This window comes from Patella vulgata, chromosome 3 (assembly GCF_932274485.2).
Source record: "Patella vulgata chromosome 3, xgPatVulg1.2, whole genome shotgun sequence".
Taxonomy (NCBI): domain Eukaryota; kingdom Metazoa; phylum Mollusca; class Gastropoda; family Patellidae; genus Patella; species Patella vulgata.
The window spans coordinates 20,756,772-20,780,694 of NC_065881.2; the positions used below are offsets into that span (position 1 = coordinate 20,756,772).

General features: G+C 36.9%; 1 protein-coding gene and 1 long non-coding RNA gene across 13 annotated transcripts in view; both read right to left on the reverse strand.

The window, feature by feature from the left end:
* Window positions 1-3,467: 3,467 nt before the first annotated feature.
* On the reverse strand, window positions 3,468-18,193 carry LOC126814351 (uncharacterized). Of its 4 annotated transcripts, XR_007677550.2 has the most exons (8): window positions 18,031-18,193; window positions 15,581-15,669; window positions 14,789-14,905; window positions 12,119-12,272; window positions 10,343-10,467; window positions 6,443-6,560; window positions 5,895-6,043; window positions 3,468-3,768 (listed from the first exon to the last, which is right to left on the reverse strand). It is a non-coding gene; the product is annotated as an uncharacterized LOC126814351 (long non-coding RNA). The 4 variants fall into 4 exon arrangements; XR_007677553.2 differs by lacking the exons at window positions 15,581-15,669; window positions 18,031-18,193 and having other exon boundaries at window positions 3,468-3,742; window positions 14,789-15,241; XR_007677552.2 differs by lacking the exons at window positions 15,581-15,669; window positions 18,031-18,193 and having other exon boundaries at window positions 3,468-3,732; window positions 14,789-15,240.
* Window positions 18,194-21,097: 2,904 nt separating this feature from the next.
* Window positions 21,098-23,923, reverse strand: part of LOC126814316 (endothelin-converting enzyme homolog) — a 159,290-nt gene continuing 156,464 nt past the window's right edge. For all 9 annotated transcript variants that reach the window (XM_050539398.2, XM_050539400.2, XM_056099544.1 and 6 more), the window contains one exon: window positions 21,098-22,777. In XM_050539398.2, the coding sequence (XP_050395355.1) occupies window positions 22,678-22,777 (100 nt within the window). In that variant the 3' untranslated portion in view covers window positions 21,098-22,677. The remainder of the gene's footprint in view (window positions 22,778-23,923) is intronic.

The following is a 23,923-nucleotide window of genomic DNA, read 5'->3' on the forward strand; positions in this document are numbered from 1 at the left end:
ATGTTCTATGCAACAAGGTTGGATCATCGATCCTAGCGTACGCACGCACCTTCATAAATACTCTGCAGGCTTTGCTAAGAGACCACAGAGAAGATAGGATAGGGCTCTAAGTTCTGATGGATTTCACTGAATACTCGCACGTCGTTATCCTGTTTAATTCGTTCTAACCATTTTCTATCAGTTTTACAGAATCTTTTACTATTTTTTCCAACACACTTTACTTGGGAAGGTCCTAGATACGATGAAATCCTGGATATAATTCGAGGGATTATAACTTTTTAAAATTTTACTAACATCAGCAATGAAGCCGCGTGGTTGTTCACAACAATTGTATGTGTATACGATTCACGCAGATCTGATGGGATAGGAAATCTGCCCTTAGGTTCAGCAGTTGCCTTAGAACGAAAAGTGTCTGTATTGATATATACGATTCTAAAGGACACCATCCTATTAGGCGTTCGCATATGTCAGTTCTATATAGTATTAGTTTGATAAAGTGTCTCTGTGCTCTTTCAAGCATTGCCGGTTAAATTGTGGACAGATTGTTCCAAATTTGTCACGATTTACGTAGCCACATATTATATATGACATCTACTATATCAGTTAGCACGTGGGAATTTATTTTTTGTTGAGGGATACATTCTTTTAGGTTGTATCAAAAACAAAAACAGAAACAAAACAAAAAAAATAATAAACAAAACACGATACCCCCATTATATCAGTCCGTGTATCGGTCCGCAATTGTTTGTAACCTTCTAGAAATTATATTCTGAGCATATATTCCAGTTATGGTCTAATGTAATAAAAACGCACACCTTGTCTATAAACCGAAAAACGCCGATGTTGTCTGTAAAAAGAAAAGCACAGACGTTTTCTTTAAATAGAATAAAACTTGTATGGATACACGGGCGCGATTTAGTTGTCAACAACGCAAAAACAAATCACCTTTTTATTATTATTATTTTATTATATCTGTTTTTCATTTTTCTTTCTAGGTTATTGGCATATATCACCTGTTAATTGGACACTTATATCATTACAAAAATCCTAGTAAACAGTCACGACTACAATGTGTCTTCATTGCGCAGTCGTCACGTGATCATTCCAGATGCATCTACGGTAAACAGTCACGCCCACAAACAAAAAAGGGAACAACTCTTCCGCCGTTGATATGGTCAATTACCCATAATGCATCAGGTGGAGATAACTCCTCACTTCCGAGTAAGTTCCTACTACTATCATGTAAAAGAATACCCTGTCACACTCATCCGCGATTATGCTGGCGCATGAGGCAAAGCGTAGTAAGGTCTCTGAGAAAGATTGGGTTACGCAGTGGAGACTGTCAAGGACGGAAGAGTCGCACCTATAAGCTACCTTGAGCTCTAAACCCTAACGCTTTTTTCTTATGTCCATGCATAACTCAAGCGCAGTGGACAAGCGCTCTGAACAGAATGATGTAACGCCGCGGTACTGTCGCCATGCCGGCGCAAAGCGAACTACACGAGCTTATCGTGTACGTAGCTATAACCCGTACAAACGACATGGGATAAAATCCATGATAAGCGATAGCTTACAGCGCGTTCTTGGTCCGCTTAATTAATACGCCCTTGTTGTGCTCTGGCTACGTTCTGTATGGTTTCAGTTCGCACAAGACGCTGTTGCTGTCCAAAAAGCATATCAGTCCAGTAAATGCACAATAAGAACACACCTAAAAGGTACGTATTAGCAGCACATGAAGCCTACTGGACGATTTCAGAAACCGCAAATCGCTTCTATGAGTTATTGCCAAGTTCAGGATATACTCATGTGGTTCGTTTATCGCACCGCATTTTTTAATTTGTTGCATGTCCAAAACGTAAAATTGATTCGTTTTACTAATTATTAAACGAATTAAGTATTTTCAATGGCTACGATAATGAACAAACTCTCCATTATCCTCATTTAAATGTTAAATTATTATATGGCAAGGGTGTTCTAACCCATTTACTATCTCGGCCATCCGATGCTCTAAAGATTGCATTATGGACTTGCCATTTAAATATTTCTAAATGATAAATGATAATGAAAAGTTCCGATCTGTGAATTTCAGTTTGAGAGCGGTCTCTAAAGACACATACAACATTCGCCCACTACAATGTATGAAAATAGACCATAATGCTATCAAGACCCTGAATCGAGTTGCTCCAGCTGCTAAAAGTGGACATCAGAATTTCTTTGTTGCGGTTGGCTTCCATAAACCCCACCTGCCCTTTGTTTTCCCAGAAGAATTTCTGCATCTTTATCCAGAAGAAAGCATATGATTACCCGATAATCCACATGCCCCCGTAAACATGCCTCAAATAGCCTGGATTCATTACATTACGGAACAGTTGGGAGTGTATCATGATATCAATCGTCTGCATGCAACGGTGCCATTAACAGTACGCTGCCTGGGACGTAGTGATATATCTTAGAGGAACTTACTATAGCGCTTTATCGTATACAGATTCTATAGTATGAAAAGTAAAGCCAGAATTGGTGAAGTTGAGGTTAGCTGAAAGTACGATCGTATCATTTTCGGGAGATCATGGTTGGCAGCTAGGTGACACGGTGAATGGTGTAAACATACTAATTTTGAAGATGCAACTCACGCTCCTATGATGGTTCGCGTCCCCGGACTGACTGATAAAGGGTTAGTAATAGAACGCCTAGCGGAATGTGTTGATCTCTTCCCAACCCTTGTTAAGGAAGCAGGGTTTGATCCACTGCCTCTTTGTCCCGAAGACTCAACTGCAACAGCTCTAGGTAGAGAAGGGACACGTTTGATGCAATAGGCAACCCGGGCGTTTTCTCCCAATATCCACGGAATAATTATACTGTGATGGGATATACTTTATATGTTTATATGACACTCTACTTACCATATACAGATAACAATGCAATGTTTTCACTGGACTCAACGGTCAAGGTAAGGGTTAGACTGAGCTTGAGACAGAATTGAGGGCGTTACACAGATACATATGTTTACATTTGCTTGTGCTTCTGTGTGTTGGAACTGCACAATATCCGAAAAAGAATTCTATTCTTCGCCCAGAATGGCTGTCAAATACATCAAAAGGAATCACTATTTCGTTATAACGAATTACTATTAAGAATTATTATTTCGTTATAACGATATAATATTTCGTTATAACAATTATATGAGTGAAATCGATTACTTAAGGGGCTCCGTAGGAATTCACACCCGAGACATGTAATCACGACAAGTTCCCACCCCCATCTGTCAATGTGAGATAGATAGTCCTAAGCTACCGGCCAATGGGGGCTATTCAGAAAAGCACATACGCCTTCTTAAGACATACACTACACCCCCCCCCAACCAACCTTCACTCCCTATACTTTCCACAGCTTGTCACATCACTTCACAATTGGAAACAAATGGCTGTTGCCGTTTTATATTACTATGGTGTTGAAGCATGGACTGTAGGTCATAATTGATATTTTCTATTTCCAATTGCAATACATTATTTCATGATAATACAGATTTAAATTTACTCCCCAAATTTATTTTGTTCTTAGCATATGAACTGTCTACAACATTTATATCGCAGGTCTTTTTGGTATATGGAGTTCTTGTAATTATACTTGTCGCCATCTGTCCACAACTTTTGAATTGAAGAATATAGTCCCAAGTTTATCGATCAGAATTCGAAATGTTCATGGAATGAATCACATCAAAAACGGGAGAAACTTCTGTCAAACTCTTAAAATAAATAAACATCTATTTAGCTGTAAGAAATAAAACAGGCCATGAAATAATAAATATATAAAATATAAGATTGATAAAATGTCTTAACAAAATAAAATAGTTTAGCATAAACTGCCACTGATAGACTGAAATGCAAGTCAACTAAATTTGTCTGGAACGAAATATTGAATATTTCGACCAACAGAAAATCCATGGAGTTATTTTCTTGCAATGATCCTTTTGTACAGATAAAAGCTTGTAAATTACCCCTGTAAATTACAATTTACATTTATAATGTTCATGTTTGCTTCTCGTGCACGTGTTGTCTTGTGAGTTTCTAGTCTATGGATGTAATTCGCGGTGTAGCCACCTGCAGTTAGATTCTAGTCAGTGAAATCGTTCTGCAGTTATTAGATTCTAGCCAGTTCGGGTTATTCTAGCCAGTGCGGTCTTCCAGTAATTACTAGTTTCTAGTTAGATGAGGTTATCCGCGGCGCAATCCGCCTGCATTTAATAGTTTTTAGTCAGACGATGTTATCCGCGGTGCGTGCCACCCGCGGTAACTAGATTCTCGTCAGTCCAGGTTATCCGCGGTGCGGCCCTCCTGCAGTTACTATATTCTAGTCAGTTGAGATTATCTGCGCTGTGGTGCCTCCTGCAGTTACTAGATTCTAGCCAGTTTAGGTTATCCGCGGTGCAATCCTCCTGCAGTTACTAGATTCTAGTCATTAGGCGTGCAGACCTCCCACAGTTTCTAGTTAGAAGAGGTTATTCAGCGGTGTAATCCTGCTGCAGTTTCTAGTTATACGAGGTTATCCGCGGTGTGATCCACCTGCGGTTCAGTTATCATGTAGTTATCTGTATTCTATGGTGGCTGATTGGTATCATGTCGTGATGTCGTGGTGTCGCCCTTCATAAGGCGACATCACGACATTATAACCCACGACAACCCGACATCACGACATTTTTAACCCGACTCTACGACATTTTCACCCGACACCACGACATTAAGAATGTCGTAATGTCGCGTAAAAATGTCGTGATGTCGGGTTGTCGACTGTATTTATCAATGAGATCAAGTCAGCCCTCACTACCTCATCCTTCACTAAGAATACTTACCCTTCACTAACTGCGAATCAAGCTGGCCCTCACCACCAAATTACGGGTCTTAATACGAATTTCCAGATATTATGTTATATATCACTGAAAAGCACTTTCATTTCTCTTAGGCACATTATATATTTACTTACCTTGAAGAACTATCAAAGTTGGATAATACTGAACTCTATTATTAAGTATTTACGTTGGGGTGGGGGGTATTCAATGTCAAATTACGTGTTCTAATACGGACATTCCAGATATCACCAGAAAGCACTGTTCTTTTCAAATATATAAATAATTTTCTGGCACATTTGTATTTACTTGCCTTGAAAAGTGAAAGGGGGGGGGGGGGGGGCGGGGGTATTTGAAATACTGAAAACTAAAGTTAATCCTCTCTTGAATTAAAGAGAGTGGTGGGGTGGGGCGAGTGTTTAATGTCAAAATACGTAACAACAAAACACATACTTATGGAAAACAGCTACTAGTGTATTTAAGGCGACGTTTCGTAGAGTATTTTCTCAACGTTATCAAAATACGTGTCTTAATACGAAATTCCAGTTATTGTATCATACATCACCGGAAAGTAGGTTTCAATTCATTTTATTTATCGAAGGCTCGAATTAGCCCATACCGAGCACGTGATGACACTCAAGTCATGGTCATCCATAACCATTTGGTAGTGAGGGAATTTGGTAGTGAGGGCCAGCGTGATTCGCAGTTAGTGAAGGGTAAGTTTTCTTAGTGAGGGCTGACTTGATCTCGGCAAGGGACAGCACTCTATTATTCATGGCCGCTTCAACATTGATAAAAAAAGTCGACGACCCGACATCACAACACGACATAACGACATTTTTACGCGACAATACGACATTTTTACGCGACATTACGACATTCTTAATGTCGTGGTGTCGGGTGAAAATGTCGTTGTGTCGGGTTAAAAATGTCGTGATGTCGTTGTGTCGGATTATAATGTCATAAGGCGACAGCCCGACATCACGACATGATACCAATCAGCCACCATAGTATTCACATGTTTTGTTAATGTACATAACATAAGGGAACTTACATCCTAGTCTGAATCCAAAACCACATCTCAAGAAACGTTTTGATGGAACTAGACCAGCAGAAATCATCTCGTACATAAACTGTCCTGCTTTATAATTACATACATCTGTTGTCATTTCAGCCAAACATTCAGATAGATCGACCAAAGCACTGAAATATAAAATGGTTGTATATATTAAATCTCTACATATTTTGAAATATCTGAATAGTTATTTTCTTGTGCGAGGGGGACGCAATCTATTTCGGGACTAGCTCAATTTTATTTCAATAATTCTGAGAATATCCACGAGGCTGACCAGGCGATCATACTTGTTTGACCAATTTTGAGATCAAAGTCATGCCATTTGACCTAATTGCAGACTTTCGATCCAAAGCGCACGCGTGAGATCACTCGGTCATCCAACCTCTCTGTTGAAGGTGATAATGCCTCTTTAAAGAGACAACAAAAATTGTAAATTTTAAATTGTCAAGGGTTAGATTATCTTCTTTTTTTTAAAAAAATAAAAGAAAATGGATTACATGTTTTGACGGAGATAAATAATTACTTACCCGCATTTAACATGGATATCATTGGTGGTTGATATAACATTACTTGTTACTGCTTCGCATATTTTCATTCCTTCTAAAAATTCCTCACTTTCCCAACATTTGGCTTCTGACAAAAACACTAGAAAAAATTGGTTAATGCATGTCATCATCATATGTATGGTGAAATGGGAGATATATATACAGTAGAATCTGCATTAAGCAGCCACCCAAGGGAATTTTCACGACTGACCGCTTAACGGGAGTGGCCTCTTAATAAAATCTCGGTGCTTTTTGTGCTGACATAAATTAAATATTACGCTTGGATGCATTGGAAGCGAACATCAATACTTGCATCGGTAAATTTGACCGTTGCTGAATCTTGCGCCGAACGAAAATTCTTTACCCAAGTCTCGGATAAGTTCTGTAAACTTGTCATTTTGTACCAACCTTCGATACTACTGTCTACCATTGTGATGCATTCGATAATATTTATCCAGTTTTGTGAAGAAAATCGATGAATTAATTTTATTTTATCAAAAAGCACATGAACAAAAAAACATCGCTGATTTTATCACCTATTTACAGGGGGTGTAACTCTATGAAATAATATAGGAGGCGCTAAAACGTCTGTTTAACAACAAAGTGGCGATGGAAAAGAGATACTAGATGAACGTGACAAAACTCGGTACTTTTATTTTATTCAATCAGTATCAAATAATGTGTCGTTACACGTGGATATAGAGAATATAAACTTATATCGGCAAGGGTTCTTTTACGTGCGCACCAATGTGTAAATGGGACCTCGGTTTTTGTGCATCTTAACGACTAGACTCTATCGTTGTCAGACCTACCATCCCTCATCACTGACAAGGGGGAACCACTCCGGAAAAACCCGAGGAACTTTCTCCGCCAACACCGGAAAAGAACTCGAGACCTGACCAGCGAGCCAGCGTCTTACTCACTGATCCGCCGTGGCTCACGTTAAACGACAAACAACGTCTGTTTTTTTAAACACAATCACCTGTCTGAATTTATTCGGGGGTAAGGCGCCGGATCGCTTATCTAGGAGGTAGCTCGCTCGATCCAGGTGTTGAACGAGAAAATTTTTCAGAACATTCCCGCTATTTCTCTCCATGTTAGCGTCAAGATCCCATGCAGCCTACAAGTTGTGCACTTTATAAGAATCATTGACAGTTGGAATTCGAAATGAAAGTAGGCCCTAGCTCCACTGTCCATGTAAATTGTACCCACAGCACACTGCATGGCGTATGACAGTCTGCATGGAACCAGTTGGTTCAGAAAAGTAGGACGTTAAGCATCATTTCATATCAATTCATTTCACAAAAATAAACATTAACATCAACACATACATTGAAACACAGCGCACACTAATTTGACAAATTATTGTAAACATATTCAGATTTTGTTTCGTGTAAAAAGTTCATAAAAGAGAAAGAAATAATATGTTATAAGGACATTAATGCCAATAAATTAGACAACGATCAAGTTAATGGGAGAAAACTACTTGTGCTGACTCTGATACCCCGCAGAAAAGCGCGACTGGACGGAGTTATCTCCCATATATCGCTTTCTTCTTGGTTTATTCTACCAGCCTGACATTATGGGGGTCAGTGAATAATAAAAGAAATGAAATGAAATGGGGTTTACCGTCCTACTGTTTGTTCTGCTCCGAACTGGGCTAATGAAGACGGGCATACGCCATACAGTGTGCTATGAGGGAAATGTTGCCCGGACAGCGGCACTACGTACGGCCTACTCTTATATCGAATTCCAACTGTCAAGGGATCTTTTACGTGTACTCCAATGTGTACACGGGACATCGGTTTGTTTCCTGTCCGAACGAATAGACAGCTGTCCTTGTCAGGCCCAGTGAATAAGAACGCGGTTCGCCGACCCGGGGTTGGCCCCGTAAATATCTCGATTAGTGGTACATAATGGAGGGCCAAGCAGGTCATTCAAATGGGGCGGAAACAGATTGAATGTTGTTGTAGACAATAGTTCTGGGAAACAGAGACTAGCCAAAATAACAGGTTGGAGAAAGGATAAATTCCACTCCTTACTCAGCTGTCTAGATTATTTCCAATTAGTGGGTAATGGATGGACCATATTTAACATTCTGCCAGGGAACTGAAGACTGTAAAGAACCCTCGGAATATTTCAAGCCTGAGCTTCACCATGGGGCTGACAATAATTAGGACAGGGTAGTCAGTTGGCGTGCACGTAAAAGATCTACAGACAGTTGTTAATTGAAGAAGGCCACTGTCCGGGCAAAATTCTTACCATAGGTTTGTCTCAAACAATTATTTGTTGATAAGACATAAACACCATTTCATTCTGGTATTTAATGTGTTGTGTTGTTCAGTCTGTGGATTTAATGTATTTATGTAGCACCGTGGTGTTTGTTCAGTCTAGGTTTTAATATACATTCCGACGAAAGTATTTATCGGGCAGTTATTTCTAATAAAAGTATGACAATTTTATTTTGGTATATATGGAAAGTATAGATACCCAGTCTTACTAGAAAATTAATATTGGATTCCCTTAAAATCACTTATGGGGCGCGCACAAGACAAAAGGTTCGATGGTGTGCCTAAAAGAGGGCCTATCTTATCGAGTGACGTGTGGGGCGCTTCTCGTGTTGATCTAATGGCTAACGGTTGTGAGAATGTTCATAGAATTAAAAGTCCAGGGCCCTTATTCACGAAAACTTAAACTAAGTTACAATCGAAATTTTAAGAAATACTGCAATTCGATTGGCTGACCAGTAAAATCAATTTGCATATATCCAATGAAGTTGCAGTATTTCTTAAAATTTCGGTTGTAACTTAGTTTAAGTTTTCGTGAATAAGGGCCCAGTAGACTTTATGATTAAACAGCAGAAAAAGAAGTTGGGAGAGGATAATCCATGAGTTTACTCAGGCTTCGATATATATGGTAAATGGATAGCCACTAACTACAAATACACTATGAAAATAGATTCTTACGGCATGGGGTAGTTTTCTTCCGATTAAAACGTTTTGAGCGGAAATGGAATCAAACTCTTGACAGATAATTTAGTTTACATACATTTTAGTCCAAATATATCATCAAATCACACAGTTTGTATGCCGCGAGGCATCTTAACTGTAACACATTCCTGTAAGTAGCGCTTTATTGTTTGTTGAGTCACGCAGATTTCCCACGCTGTCTATTAAAAGCATACACAAGTCGAGGCGACTCCCTTTGGTTAGATAAGTTGCAAATGATAATGAATTCATTATGACGAAATGATATTTCACTATTTCGTAATCTGATTAAATACTGAATGTCAAACATGATTAAAGCATAATCTAAAATGTTAATTGTTTAAATTAGCAGTTTAACAAAATTAGAGATACCCACTCATTATTTAGACTCAAATTGTATTTACATGCACGATGGAACATACATTGTATGGTTATGCTTGTATGGTAAAGTGTAGTGGAATATGTAGAATGAATGAATAAATGAAATAGGGTTTCACCTCTTCCTTATTTGCACCAACTGGGCTATATAATCCGGGTTTACCTGGCTAGTTGTGACAACTATATAGTGTATCATGAAGGAAATTTTGCCGGGACAGCGACTACTTGGTCTACTCCTATTTTGATTTCCAACTGTCAGGAATGCTTGCAATGGAACCCACGGGACCTCGATGTTTCAGGTCCTCCATTACTGTGAGAGGGAAACCACGAACTTTCTCGGCCAACAGCGCAAGGAAGGATCGAACACGGATCTCCATACCAACCGAGCCACCGAACCACCGCGGCCCCCCGTTATCAAAATGGTGTTATTTAATTACCTGCTTTAACGTTTCCTCATATATAACCTAGTATATTTACCTGCTCTACCGTTACCACATAGATAACCTAGTATATTTACCTGCTTTACCGTTACCACATAGATAACCTAGTATATTTTCTATTGTATCAACCGATAATTTAGCTCTAGTATTATAACACTGTTGTAATTTCTCTCCTATACAACTCTTCACTTCGTCTACAACACTACAAAAAATTGAAAAATGCACAGCACACATAAATCGCGAATAACTGGACACTTTTTATATATATGTATCACTGATATCGTTGACTCATGCACCTAGGATTTTATTATTGAAGATTTTTGTTATTAAATCTTACAAAGTGATCATTAGAAAGTGTATTATAGAAAGTGGTTAGCAATTATATACAGTAGTCATTAATTAGCATGTGTGTAACTACATGTAGTTGTAAAAGATGCCACTTCTAGTGTAAAAGCGTGTCTAACTCTTAACACTCATCACTATGGAATACAATAACCTATTATATGTGTGTATCATTTTATCGTTACTGTCTTGACACCCTAGTGACGCAACACTTACTTTATTTAAATCATTAAAATGACCCATGTCTGTTTATCTGTTTATCTTATACATGTATATATTTTAATTGTTAAAAAGTTTAAGCCTATTAAACATACATTATGCAAGAGCTAAATCTGTCTATTGCAGGTCTTTCATTAGGCCTGAAATGTTATCTAAATTATTAATTCGACATTAATTTACCTATCCAGGACATAATCAACTCTAGATGGCAGCGCTAGCCTGCGATCTTTAGTGGATTGTGAGTCGATTTACTGCATAACTTTCCTTCTCGATTTAACGATTAAATGGATAATCGAGACTATGCTGTTTATTGTACTGACTTTAGTAATGATGACCGAGGCTAGGGGGAAATTTCAGTCGCTTAGTTCTCGGTTCATAGTGGATCAATTTGAATGAAATTTTCAGCAAATTGCCATTATATTATCTAGTGTTTAACTATTATAGTGAGAACTGCCAACTCCTTATCGAATCTCCCATAATGTATCTTTAATCAAAGATATTAACTTTACAGTGTATGTACATGTACATAGATATTGTGAATGGCGTTTTAAAAAAATACACAGGATTTTTTTTTTTTAACTAAAAGTTGATGTTGTTTTCGTCGTTCCCTGTTGTCGGTCGTCGGTCAATTCATGGACCCGTCACGATAGAGAAATGGTACCTTGGTAGACCGACGTTTCAGCCATCGAGGTTAATATGAAATGAAATGGGGTTTAACGTCCTACTTTTCTGCAAAGTGCTATGAGAGGAATTTTGTCTGGATAGCCTGTTCTTCTTATTTCGAATTCCAATTGCCATGGGTTATATTACGGGTATGGCATTGTGTACAATGGGTCTCGGTTTTTCTTTTCATCGGGACGACTAGAGGCCGTTCATTGCCCTGCTGTGCTTCCTGCACCACTGCCAAAGGAAAACCACGCCGAACTTCTGGTTTGAGAGCTATCGACTTACTCCATGCGTCACCGCGGATATGGGTTTAATGGGAGTCAACGGAATTTGTTGAAGGGCCGTCTTAACACATGGGTACACTGGGCAGTTTTGAATTGCTTTAATATTTCAACACTGATGTTGTTAGAAGTGCCAATGCAATAAATATATGTTTGCTTACATCGACTATTTACATTTTTATTCCTGTGAGTAATTGTGTAGTATGGGCACCAGTGCATAACTTTTACCGGGACCCACAATGGCGGTACATTCGGAACAACCAATTAAATTTCTGAACGAAATTAATAACTTTTTGTCTCTCGAGTATCGGGAAGTTTTGTTATGAAAATTCAAATATGGCTTACCCACACATTTTATGCACATCATCTTCATTATCAAACTTAGCTAACTGACTATCAAAAGGATTCTCAAACTCAGCTACAGGAGACAGACATCTAAATATCTCGGCTTCATTACAGTGATAGTAACGTTTAACCATCGTGTTTAGTATAGTGGATTCTAGATTAAATGAATAAATATAATTCAATATAATTAATAATAACAATAGAATAAAAGCAATTATGATAATAAACTAAAAATATATAGTTTAATGATAATTTAATACATAATAATTTAATAAATAATAATTTAATACATAATAATTTAATAAATAATAATTTAATAAATAATAATTTAATAAATAATAATTTGATACATAATAATTTAATAAATAATAATTTAATACATACTAATTTAATACATAATAATTTAATACATACTAATTTAATACATAATAATTTAATAAATAATAATTTGATATATTATAATTTAATGAAAAATAATTTAATACATAATAATTTAATACATAATAATTTAATAAATACTAATCTAATGAATAACAATACTAATAGTTGTTCAATAAATAATAAAATGAGTGGCGCTGATTATACGATGACATTTGGCCAAGTAAAATAACATAATAGAACACAATATAATATACATAAATATTAAACATAAGCAAATGAACAGGAGCCATGGTGCTTCACTGAGCAAGGCACCCCGGTGGTTCAAGGTTCGATCCCAGTGTTAGCCTAGAAAGTTTCTCAGGATTTTCCATCCCAGTTCCCCCTTCTCATCGATGTTTGTGAGTGCTGCAGGGCGAGGGCCTGGCAAAAAGAAACCCAGATTGACGAAAACCCGAGGTTAACCCATATACTCGTTAGGACTGTCAGAAAGGCATGTAGTCGTTTAGATAAGACGGAAAATCAAGATCCCATGTTGACAGTACATACATAACGCTATGACAGAAACCGAAGGCAAAATTGGCGTCAAAACTATGCATGGCGTAATGTCCGTCTTCATTAGCCCAGTAGGTACAGAAATGTGAGATATTAAATGGCACCCCTTAGAGCATGATACTAGGCGTCAAAAACCACAAGGCTCTTTGTTTCATTTTTTCTTTCATTCTTTTAAAAGAGATGTAAAAATTTCAATTAATTGTAAAATATTTAACTTAATTAATACACATTAATTGTCACCTCTGAAAAAATATTTCTTTCGAAGAAGGGGTTCTTTTTAAATAAGAAAGACAAAAAAAAAAAAAGAAAAAATGAAAGCCTAACACAGACACCTCTTACGAAGGCTGGCTGAAAAGTTCTAAGCCTGAAAAAGATAGATCACAAGTTTTGGAACAAACTTTTGCCACTACAGTTGCAGTTTTTATGTCTATGATTCATGATTGCATGAATCATAGACATAAGAACTGCAACTGTAGTGTTATTATTGTCTTCCTACCAGACCATCTCGTGAACCTACCCATTGAAATCAACAGAAATCGACAAAACTGGCAATAGGGCAGTCATCAAGTACCTGCAACTGAAAGGACGAACCCCAACAGAGACATGCCGACATGGTCTCTACTTAGAGCATGATGACCCATTCCTTTTCCAGAGTAAAACAGTGGGCTGTAGAATTTAAGGGTAACAGAGAAAGCATTGACGATGACCCGCGTCCTGGAAGACCGTCAACAGCAACTATTCAAGAAACATTACCCGGGTGCATGACATTGTAATGGCTGATCGGCGATTGACAACTCGACATAATGCCAGTGTTGTGGCCATCTCTCATGAGAGGGTTGAACACATTATCGCCAATCGTTTCTGCAACATGGGTGTCAAAGCTCTTGACTGACGATTAGAAACGTGTCAGATTCATGACGTCCCGTGACAATTTACGCCGTTTCGAAAGGAATCCTGGTACTTTTTTGTCCAGATTTGTAACTATGGATGAGATCTTTTTCCAAAAATGAAAAAGAACTAGCCGGTGGTCATTTTCCTAATAACATTGACGTCATGTCAGCTCTGAACGACCTTTTTTTAGGGTGGTTGAAGAAAATTTCTCTGACCGGCACCCGGGCCTTGCAACATCGTTGGCAAAAGTGTGTACTCCTCGAAGGGGGCTCTATAAAAAAATAAAAGGAAACCATCGACTTTGTACAAGTCTTTTACAGATAGGCTTGAAACGTTTCACCCAGCTCTCGTTTATGCTACCCACTGATTCTACTTCATTCAACTAAGCAGCCTAGCGATGACCGAAAGACTTTCCAGTGATTTTCCAGCGTGGTTTCTCCTTGTCAATGGTACAGGGCAGATGGGACGAAAAACTTTGGCGTGCACGGAAAAGAATCATTGACAGTTGAAATTTGAAAAAAGGTCGTAAAGCCGCTGTCCTGGGCCCTTATTCACGAAAACTTAAACTAAGATAAAATCGAAATTTTAAGAAATACTGCAACTTCATTGGATATATGCAAATTGATTTTACTGGTCAGCCAATCGAATTGCAGTATTTCTTAAAATTTCGATTTTATCTTAGTTTAAGTTTTCGTGATTAAGGGCCCTGGCAAAATGTATCTCATAGCACACTGTATGGCGTACCCCCGTCTTCACGTTAAACCCCATTTCATTTAATTCCATTCAATTAAATACCCAAAGAAGACATTGCTGATAAAAAAGTTAAAAAAATAAAAATACACATACCTGTCTTTAGAATAATACAGGACACTATAGTTGCTAGTAAAATACAAGTTTTAATCTCCATTGTTGATTACTAGTACAACACTATCGCTACTAGCAGGGTTAAAGATGTTTATAGATCTGAAATACTTACAACTCATACCACAAGTACATCATTATTACACCTACACATACATTTAAAATGTCATTTACTTTTTAACAGAAAATAATATTTCCGTTACGCCTCGCACTACCCGTGCGTTGCGGTAAACTATAGTCGGCTCATGAACCACACGGGTGGCCCGAAGACAGAGATCATTATTCTATTACGTTCTCAACATATCTGACACCCTAATGTTTTTCTGACATTAACTTTAAGCTATACACTATCATTCGACATTTTACCGAGGGCAATTCTTCACCGCCAATATGTATTAATATATGAAGTATTAAACACCATTCATAATGACAACTTCAAGGATTTACTATTTGTTGGTCTGTTACATACGACATTTACCCGCGTCTTTATCAAATTCATCAAGCAATCTATCTGCAAGAGTACTGAAACGTTACATGTGATAAAGTTTTGAATCCATAATGAAGTGTAACTATGAATGTTATAACACTATTTATAAATGTCATTTAAAGAACGTATACTTTTCATTCCATTCCTTATGAAAACTGATATAGATGCATCTAAAAGTAATAAACCAAGAAGTAGTAAATCCATAAAGTTGAGTTATTATGAATGTTATACCTCTATTTCGAGATGCCATTTATGAATATTATAATAATATATCACTTCTATTTACTTACAGAAGTAAAGACGGATTTCTACAAATGCTTTTATCCAAATCCTTAGTTTACGCTTGGCTGTTAATTATACCGGAGCAAGAAATATATTCCTGTAAATGAACGTTTTTCAGATACTTGGATATTTATATGATCTCAACAGACATGTCACAGAAAGGTTTGCAATATGTTACGTGCCCCCTAACTGACAGACATTGAAATCTCCATACCACGATAACACATAATTATACATACTGTCAAATGAATATTCTTATTATTTCTCGAAAATGATTATTTATAATTGGTCTTTTCTTCAATGTACTGACATTGAGATTTCTTGTAGCACAAAGCCGATTATTATGACAGCAGTATAATACAAAGTCTGGGAAATATTCCCATTTTTTTCTTGGATTGTTTCCTTAAGGGGTGAGGCTACCCGAAAAATGTGTTCTGAATTTTAAAGCTATTGAATTGAAAATGACACTAACATTAAAAAAAAAGAAAAAAAATGTTGCTAGGGTAACACATTTTTATGGAAAAGGTATGAAAAATGTTGGTACACCATATCTCTGGCACTAATAAAGATAAATGTCTCATTTTCGGACTGCTTATTCTTTAATGATAAGCCTAAAATCAGACAGAGAGTTTTTCTCTATAATTTTCATAGTTTCTTGGAAAATGGTGTTTAAAACATTTGCTTCACCACAATATTTTGTCTTTTGAGAATATTTTGATAACTTTTGAAATATTAATAATAATTAAAATTGCTTTCTGTCTGATCCACGGTTGGATATTTGTTTATATATCCTGCAAATTTGGTAACGATATCTTAGTTACAAAGATATAATGTACCTACGCTTTTCATAATTTTTCCCAAAAAAATGAGTTACCCTGGCAACAACTTTTTTAAAAGTTACTTTTGCCTTCTTTACTACAATTCCTGACTACTTGTACCATTTTTAATTCAATAGCTTTAAAATTTCAGAACCAAAATTTTCGGGTAGCCTCCCCTTTAAAGATACATTATGGGAGATTAGATAAAGAGCTGGCAGTTCTTACTATAATAGTTAAAAACTAGATAATGTAAAGGGGATTTGCTGAACATTTCAGTAAAATTGATCCACTCTGATCCGAGAGTTTAGCATTGAATTTTGGGCCTAGCCTCGATCATCATTACTAAAGTCGGTACGACAAAATACAGTCTCGATTATCCAGTAAATATCGCAGGCTAGCGATGCCATCTAGAGTTGATTATGGTCTGGATAAGTTAATTAATGTCTAATTAATAATTTAGATAACATTTCACGCCTAAACAAAGACTTGCAACAGGCAGATTTAGCTCTTGCATAATGTATGTTTAATTGCTAGTTTTGTTATCATTTTGAGCGAAGCCTGTATCCCTAAAGACCAGGGACTGTACAGCGCAGTGCATGCTCACGACTGCCCCCCCCCCCACACACACGAATCCATTTAATCCAGGAATATTGAAAAGTCAATAAATGTAACCTTCAAGGAAGAGTTAAATTCAATAAATTTAATCCTCCAGTGGGAGTTAAAATTCAGTAAATGAAAACCCCCATGAAGAGTTCAAATTCAATAAATGTAATTACTCAGGAAGAATTTAGTCAATAAATTATAATATAATTCAGCGGCAGAGTTAAAATTCAATAAATGTAAATCCTCAGGAAGAGTTATATTCAACAAAAAACACCGTAATTCCGCGGGAGAGCGAAAATTCAATAAATGTAATTCCTCGGAAAAAGTTACACTAACAAATTGCAATCCATCGAAATGAGTTAAAATCAATAAATTTAATACCTCGGGAAGAGTTAAAATTCAATAAACGGCCGTATATACACTGCAAGGGTTACAATTCAATAAGTGTAATCTCTCTGGAAGAGTTAAAACTTAATAAATATAACCGTTCTAAAAACTTTAAGATTTGAGACTTTCCAGAGCAGCGAAAATACCTATTATTATGATAACGGACAATTACGTATAATGAAAAAAATACTCATATCTGGAAAGACTATTGATCAAGTTTTACTACGATTTTCAATTTCACAGAACGTTGTGAAGCTCATTGGAAAAGCCTAAGGCTCCGTCAATTTAAGTACAATCGTTCTGAAACTTCGGATGCTTGTTTCATTGACAAATGCTTATGTGTCGATTTCGAATTTTAACATGATGCCATCATTCAAAGATGTCACACTGGTCCATAGCACGCCCGTGCTTGTTAATAATTAACGATCTGTGTTTAAACTGTAACGCTAATCATTACATACCTAAAACCGAATATTCCGTTTTCAATACTACGAGACCTTTTCCGTTTAAAATAAGGGTTATAAATGTGTTTCCAACATGTACTAATAGTTAATACTTACATAAATCCGAGGATTATGATTTTTAATACACCTAAGTTCTCCTGATTTTAAACCAAGGTTTATGAACTGTACCCAACATTTAATACTTACCTAAATCCGAGGAGTCTGATCTTTAAAAATACTATAAGATCTTCTGAGTTTAAATGGACGTTTATAAACTGGGAATATATTCCAAAAACTTTAATTCCTGACTTCTGATAAGGAGGAGATAATATTTCATTGGTTAAAATATTATTAAACATGCAATTTTACTTCCTGCGTCAATTTATTGCCTTGCAAATAATTAATTTTGTTTTTTGCCATCAAGTTTCATATCAACTTGTTTTTCTTGATTTGTTATGCGAGCAATCGTTTATGACGTTGTAATTAATGTAAATGCTAGGATGTCAGTGGGTCTTCAACCTATGGTATTTAACGTTTGGTATTACGATACATCTAATTCAGATGACCTTTGACCTGAATAATATCTAGAAAAGTCGGTCAATGACATACAATGACACACAATGATAGAATATAACGCGAAATGAATCAAATGGGGTTTAATGCCCTACTGCACCAAACGGGATAATAACATCGGGCATACAGCATGAAGTGTGCTGTGGAGGTACTCTCTTCGTCGACTTCTAGTTGCCAAGGTTTTTTTTTTTTACGTGCGTACAGGACCCCCCTGGGTTTTCGTCCCACCCGAGCGACTAGACGCGTTTCCTTACCAGACCCTCCGTCCAACAACACTGACAAGCTACTTTATCAGCCAGCATCAGGATCGAATCCAGGACCTCCTGGTTTATGAGCCAGATTGGTGGACTACTTTAATCGCCGACTACCATAACCTTAGATTGGTGGACTACTTTAATCGCTGACTATACAACAATAACTTGTGGACTACTTTTATAGCTGACTATACCATTAGATGGGTGGACTACTTTAATCCATGACTATCCAATAACTTAAGATTGGTGGACTACATTAATAGCTGACTATACAATAACTTTACATTGATGGACTACTCTAATCGCTGATTATACACTTTAGATTGGTGGACTACTTTAATCGCTGACATTAACTTTAGACTGGTGGACCACTTTAATAGCTGACTATACAATAACTTTAGATAGGTAGACTGCTTTAATCGCTGACCATAACTTTAGATTGGTGGACCTCTCTAATAGCTGACTATACAATAACTTTAGATTGGTGGACTACTTTAATCGCTGACCATAACTTTAGATTGGTGGACCACTTTAATAGCTGACTATACAATAACTTTAGATTGGTGGACTACTTTAATCGCTGACCATAACTTTAGATTGGTGGACCACTTTAATAGCTGACTATACAATAACTTCAGATTGGTGGACTACTCTAACCGCTGACTATACACTTTAGATTGGTGGACTATTTTAATATCTGACTATACAATAACTTCAGATTGGTGGACTACTTTAATCGCTGACTATACACTTTAGATTGGTGGGCTATTTTAATCGCTGACTATACAATAACTTTAGATAGGTAGACTGCTTTGATAGCTGATTATGCAATAACTTCAGATTGGGAGTGGCCAACCTTTTACAATCCACGTGACAAATATTATCTGTAGGACATCAGATGTGCCACACAACTTTAAAAGATTAAAGTAGAAAAAATCTAACATATAGATAGTAACATTGCTTACCATATTGGGATTTGATTTTGTTTTGATTTAGCCAAGCTATATAAAGTTGGATTGAAATTAATTAGCAGCGGAGAATGTCTCAAATTCACACTGGTCGTTTTTATATTACCTGCCACATCGAATGGTCAAATGTACCATCTGTGACTTGCCCCATAGGTTGACAACCACGCTTATTTCGAATTCCAACTGTCAATTAGGGTTCTTTTACGTGACCTCGATTTTACGTCCTATCCGAAAGACCAGACTATGTTCCCCGTCAGTCCCTCCGTCCTACATCACAAGGGGGGAGGGGCGTCATGCAGTTAATCCCGAGGAACTTTCTAGGCCAACATCGCGAGCAAATCCGGGACCTTCGGACCAGCGAGCCAACAGCCCCTAGACGACTTTTTAACATTATTAAACTCATTAGTTCACGTATGCTATATACGTGCTACTGTGTACTCTGGGCGGCTGAACTCCAGATACAAACGATCTCTAATTTGCTGTATGCGGTGGCATTGGAGGGAGTGCTAATTTTCATCACTTTGTGTATTCAATTTTATGCTGTTCTGGTGTATTCATTTACAGGGATAATGCCATTTTTAACAGGAGACGTGGTTTACGCATAGACATATACTATGTATATATTTATATTGTTTAAGTATGTAAACCAACCCAAATGTCACGATACAGCATATTTAACTCGTTAAAATTTTCCAATCAAAGTACTGAGCCGTTCGGAAATGGGGTTTAACGTCCTACTTTTCTGTACCGACTGGGCTAATCAAGACGCACATGCCAGACAGCGGCACTACGGCTTACTCTTATTTCGAATTCCAACTCTCACTGGTTCTTTAACGTGCACGCACATATTGTGTACACGGGAACTCGGTTTTTGTCCCATTTGAACGAACTAGACACTGTTCTTTATAAGGTCTTTCGCCCTGAACCACTGACAAAGTGAAACCACGCCGGAAAGTTCCGAGGAACTTTCACGGCCAACAATGGGAGCGACTTTGCGACCTGTTGGTTCGTGAGCCAGCGTTATGGCTAGATTCCCTATACAGCAATAAAATGAAATGGGGTTTAACGTCCTACTGTTCTGCTCCTATGCTGGGCTAATGAAGACGGGCATACGCCATACAGTGTGCTATGAGGGAAATTTTGCCGGTCCAGCGGCACTATCGCCTACTCTTATATCGAATTCGAACTGCCAAGGGATCTTTTACATGCATTCCAATGTACACACGGGACCTTCGTCTCATCCGAAGGACTAGACAGCTGTCATTGTCAGGCCCTCAGTCCTGCATCACTGACAAGGGGGAACCACGCCGGAAAATCTGGGTGAACGTTCTCGGCCAATGCAGGAATATAACACCCGACCTCCAGGCTAGCCACGTGATCCCCCCCATACAACAACACAACAGACATGAATTAGTTGTCAAGAGTCGCTGGTAATGAATGGAAGCTAAGGATTAGGTAAAAAAATAAAAACTGTGCAAGTTTATAATAAAATAACTTTATTTCTCAAAGTTAAAATTCAAAAATTTAAAAACTTTTACATCAAATTTAAGCATTAAAATTAGTTCCATAAAAAAAATTAAAATAGTGTACAACAAATGAATGAAGTGGTGCGCGCATCTCCAGGCTAAAATTATTAGATTACTTACAATATTGAAACAATTACTTATGATGAAATATAATTAAAATTAAAGTTTCTGACCCACAGTCATTTTTATCTTCTTCTCGTTGATGTTTAGTGGTCTGCTTCCACGGTAGTTATATCGCAGACAGCAATAATTTGCCAAATGTGACATTATTCGTATACTGCGCGAAAATATGTACATAAATACAATGATTAAATTCCAATCTGTTATATGGCAATGCAATGAAAGCTTGTAAATAAATTTAGTGAAACTTTTAACAACGTTATTTTACATTAAATGAAATAAATAACTCAAATAGGTTTAATAAATTGAAAGCTAGTAAGCTTAAACATATGGAGCGGCATTCACGACACAATTCTAAATCTTAACCTGGTGTTCTAATGTGCTTACTTCTAACTTACATATTATTATCGTAAATTAGCTATTTACACATGTATGTGGGTATGGCTTCTTCCTTAAATATTGGGGTGTGAATTTGTATTTTATTGTATTTTCATTATCACTTTTACTTTACGGTCATATTCGTTTAAATATAAAAGCAGATTGTAGTCTGTTTAGTTTCGTAAACATTTTGACATTTCAAAATACACGTTACATTCCTTAAAATCTGCAGTTTGAATTTCTATTGTTAGTTTTACTTTACGCTCATATAGGTTTAAAAATAAAAACAGATTGTACGAGTGGTCTGTTTAGTTTCGTAAACATTTTGACATTTCAAAATACGCGTTGTAAGACACGATAAAATTCTAATTCTTATTATGGCAACAAAAGGCCTGTTTAAATGGCCCTGAATTAGATTTCTAAGAATTAGATTTATATCGTAAATGCCACTCCATAAAAAGATAATACTTTTTAGGCGTATAAGTTATATATTTATATACATTATAATGATTTAATTAATTAAGTAGAAAATGAAATATATACATCTTATTTACAAATTAAAAAAACAACTGAATACGTAGTATTTACAATGTAATGCATAATATTTGAAGACTAGGCAAGGATTAGTTCACAACACGTGCATGTGTCACGTGATCTCTCACGCGGCATTTGTTCAAATTTGCGTAGGCAGAATGGTAGCTGCTTGACGGGAAAGGGAAGACATAGTTCTTAAATAACAAAACATAGGATTGTTAGATTTGAATATAGTCAATGAATCTGGATTAATTCTGGGATTTTAAAAGTTGTAAATGTTGACGAAATTAAGGAATAAACAAATTCTGGAAACGTTGCAGTATTCCAATGTTTATGACACCAAAAGAGAATACAAACGCACATCGAAAATTGTTGGCTGAATAAACACAGGAGTTGAAGAAATAAAGCTGTGTATAATTTCAGACCAATATATTTTAACGTATCACACTTTTAAAGAATGAGAAGCACTCCCGGTACACCCCTACACAGACTACTCAAGTCTCACCATACTTCACACTTCACGCGAGAGTTCATGTTACTTTCGTACGAACAGTCAAATGCCCATGAAAATGATTTCGAATTCGTCAAAGCTCCGTTAACCCTGAAATATAAAGGTTGGATAAATTAACAGATTTGTTCATATAAAATCGAAGAAGGAAGTAGATTCGGGACGTAAGCTATTTGGGGTCAGACTACTAATTAGTTACAAATGTCGTTCCTTCTATTTATAATCCCCCCCCCCTCCACCATCTTTAGCATAGCCATTTCGTTAACGTTTTGGACTAGAATCAAAGAACATAGTTTGAGATTACATTTATGATTTTGAAACGAAAGGACAACAGAATTAAGAGGTCGGTTACGTTGAAAAGTTTTTCTCCAATGACGTTTCAGTACCGGTTAGCACAAATCTGTGTGGCCTTACCGCGTTGAACTTAACCTGGGTGGACGAAACGTCAATGTACTGCACTGCTCTGTTAACAAAAATGGAACGATAGGTACTCCAAGAAAATAAGGCGAAAGCGACACTACCAGGGCATCTATATCGTCACATTACTCAATGGTAGCAATGAAATAACCATGGAAGATGCTAATTGGGGTAAAAGGTAAATTGGATCCAATTTCCGCCTGCTAAAAAGGTTCAGGGTTAGTGTTAGTATTCCCCAAAATACTCATTTATATAAAGCGGCCATTGTGGACTCCGAAAATTCCCGAACCGCCCCAACCGGCCTACCATTAGTAGGGTGACCCACCATAAATAAATATCTCCATATATCTCGACAATTTCGCCACAATATTTATATATATGCCAAGCCTCAAATCAGTTTCACACAATTATAGTCACTAAATAAACGATCATGTTGTACTTAATAAGCTATGACCATTAATCATCTATAAATAATAGACTGAAAACTGGTTCCATGTGTCGTCCATAACATCCAGACACTTTTGAGTAAAAGATAGGTTACGTGCCCTTGTTTTGAAATTAGTCTCGCTTAACCAGTCTATCGACCATTCTAGGGCTGATTGACAGGTCGGGATAATCAAGACTACTTTTTTACGAAACATAACAGAAAGCTAGAACAAGAAATTGAATTTAGAAATGAGCACGTTAGCTAGCTCAACAATTGTTTTAAGAAGCTTGTAAAAGTAAAATGAAACTACTGCTAGTATCATGTTCCTGTCTAACCCGAGTGTTTCTGAGATATTATTTGTACTAAACCAAAAGATGCCGCTCTTAGCGGTACAG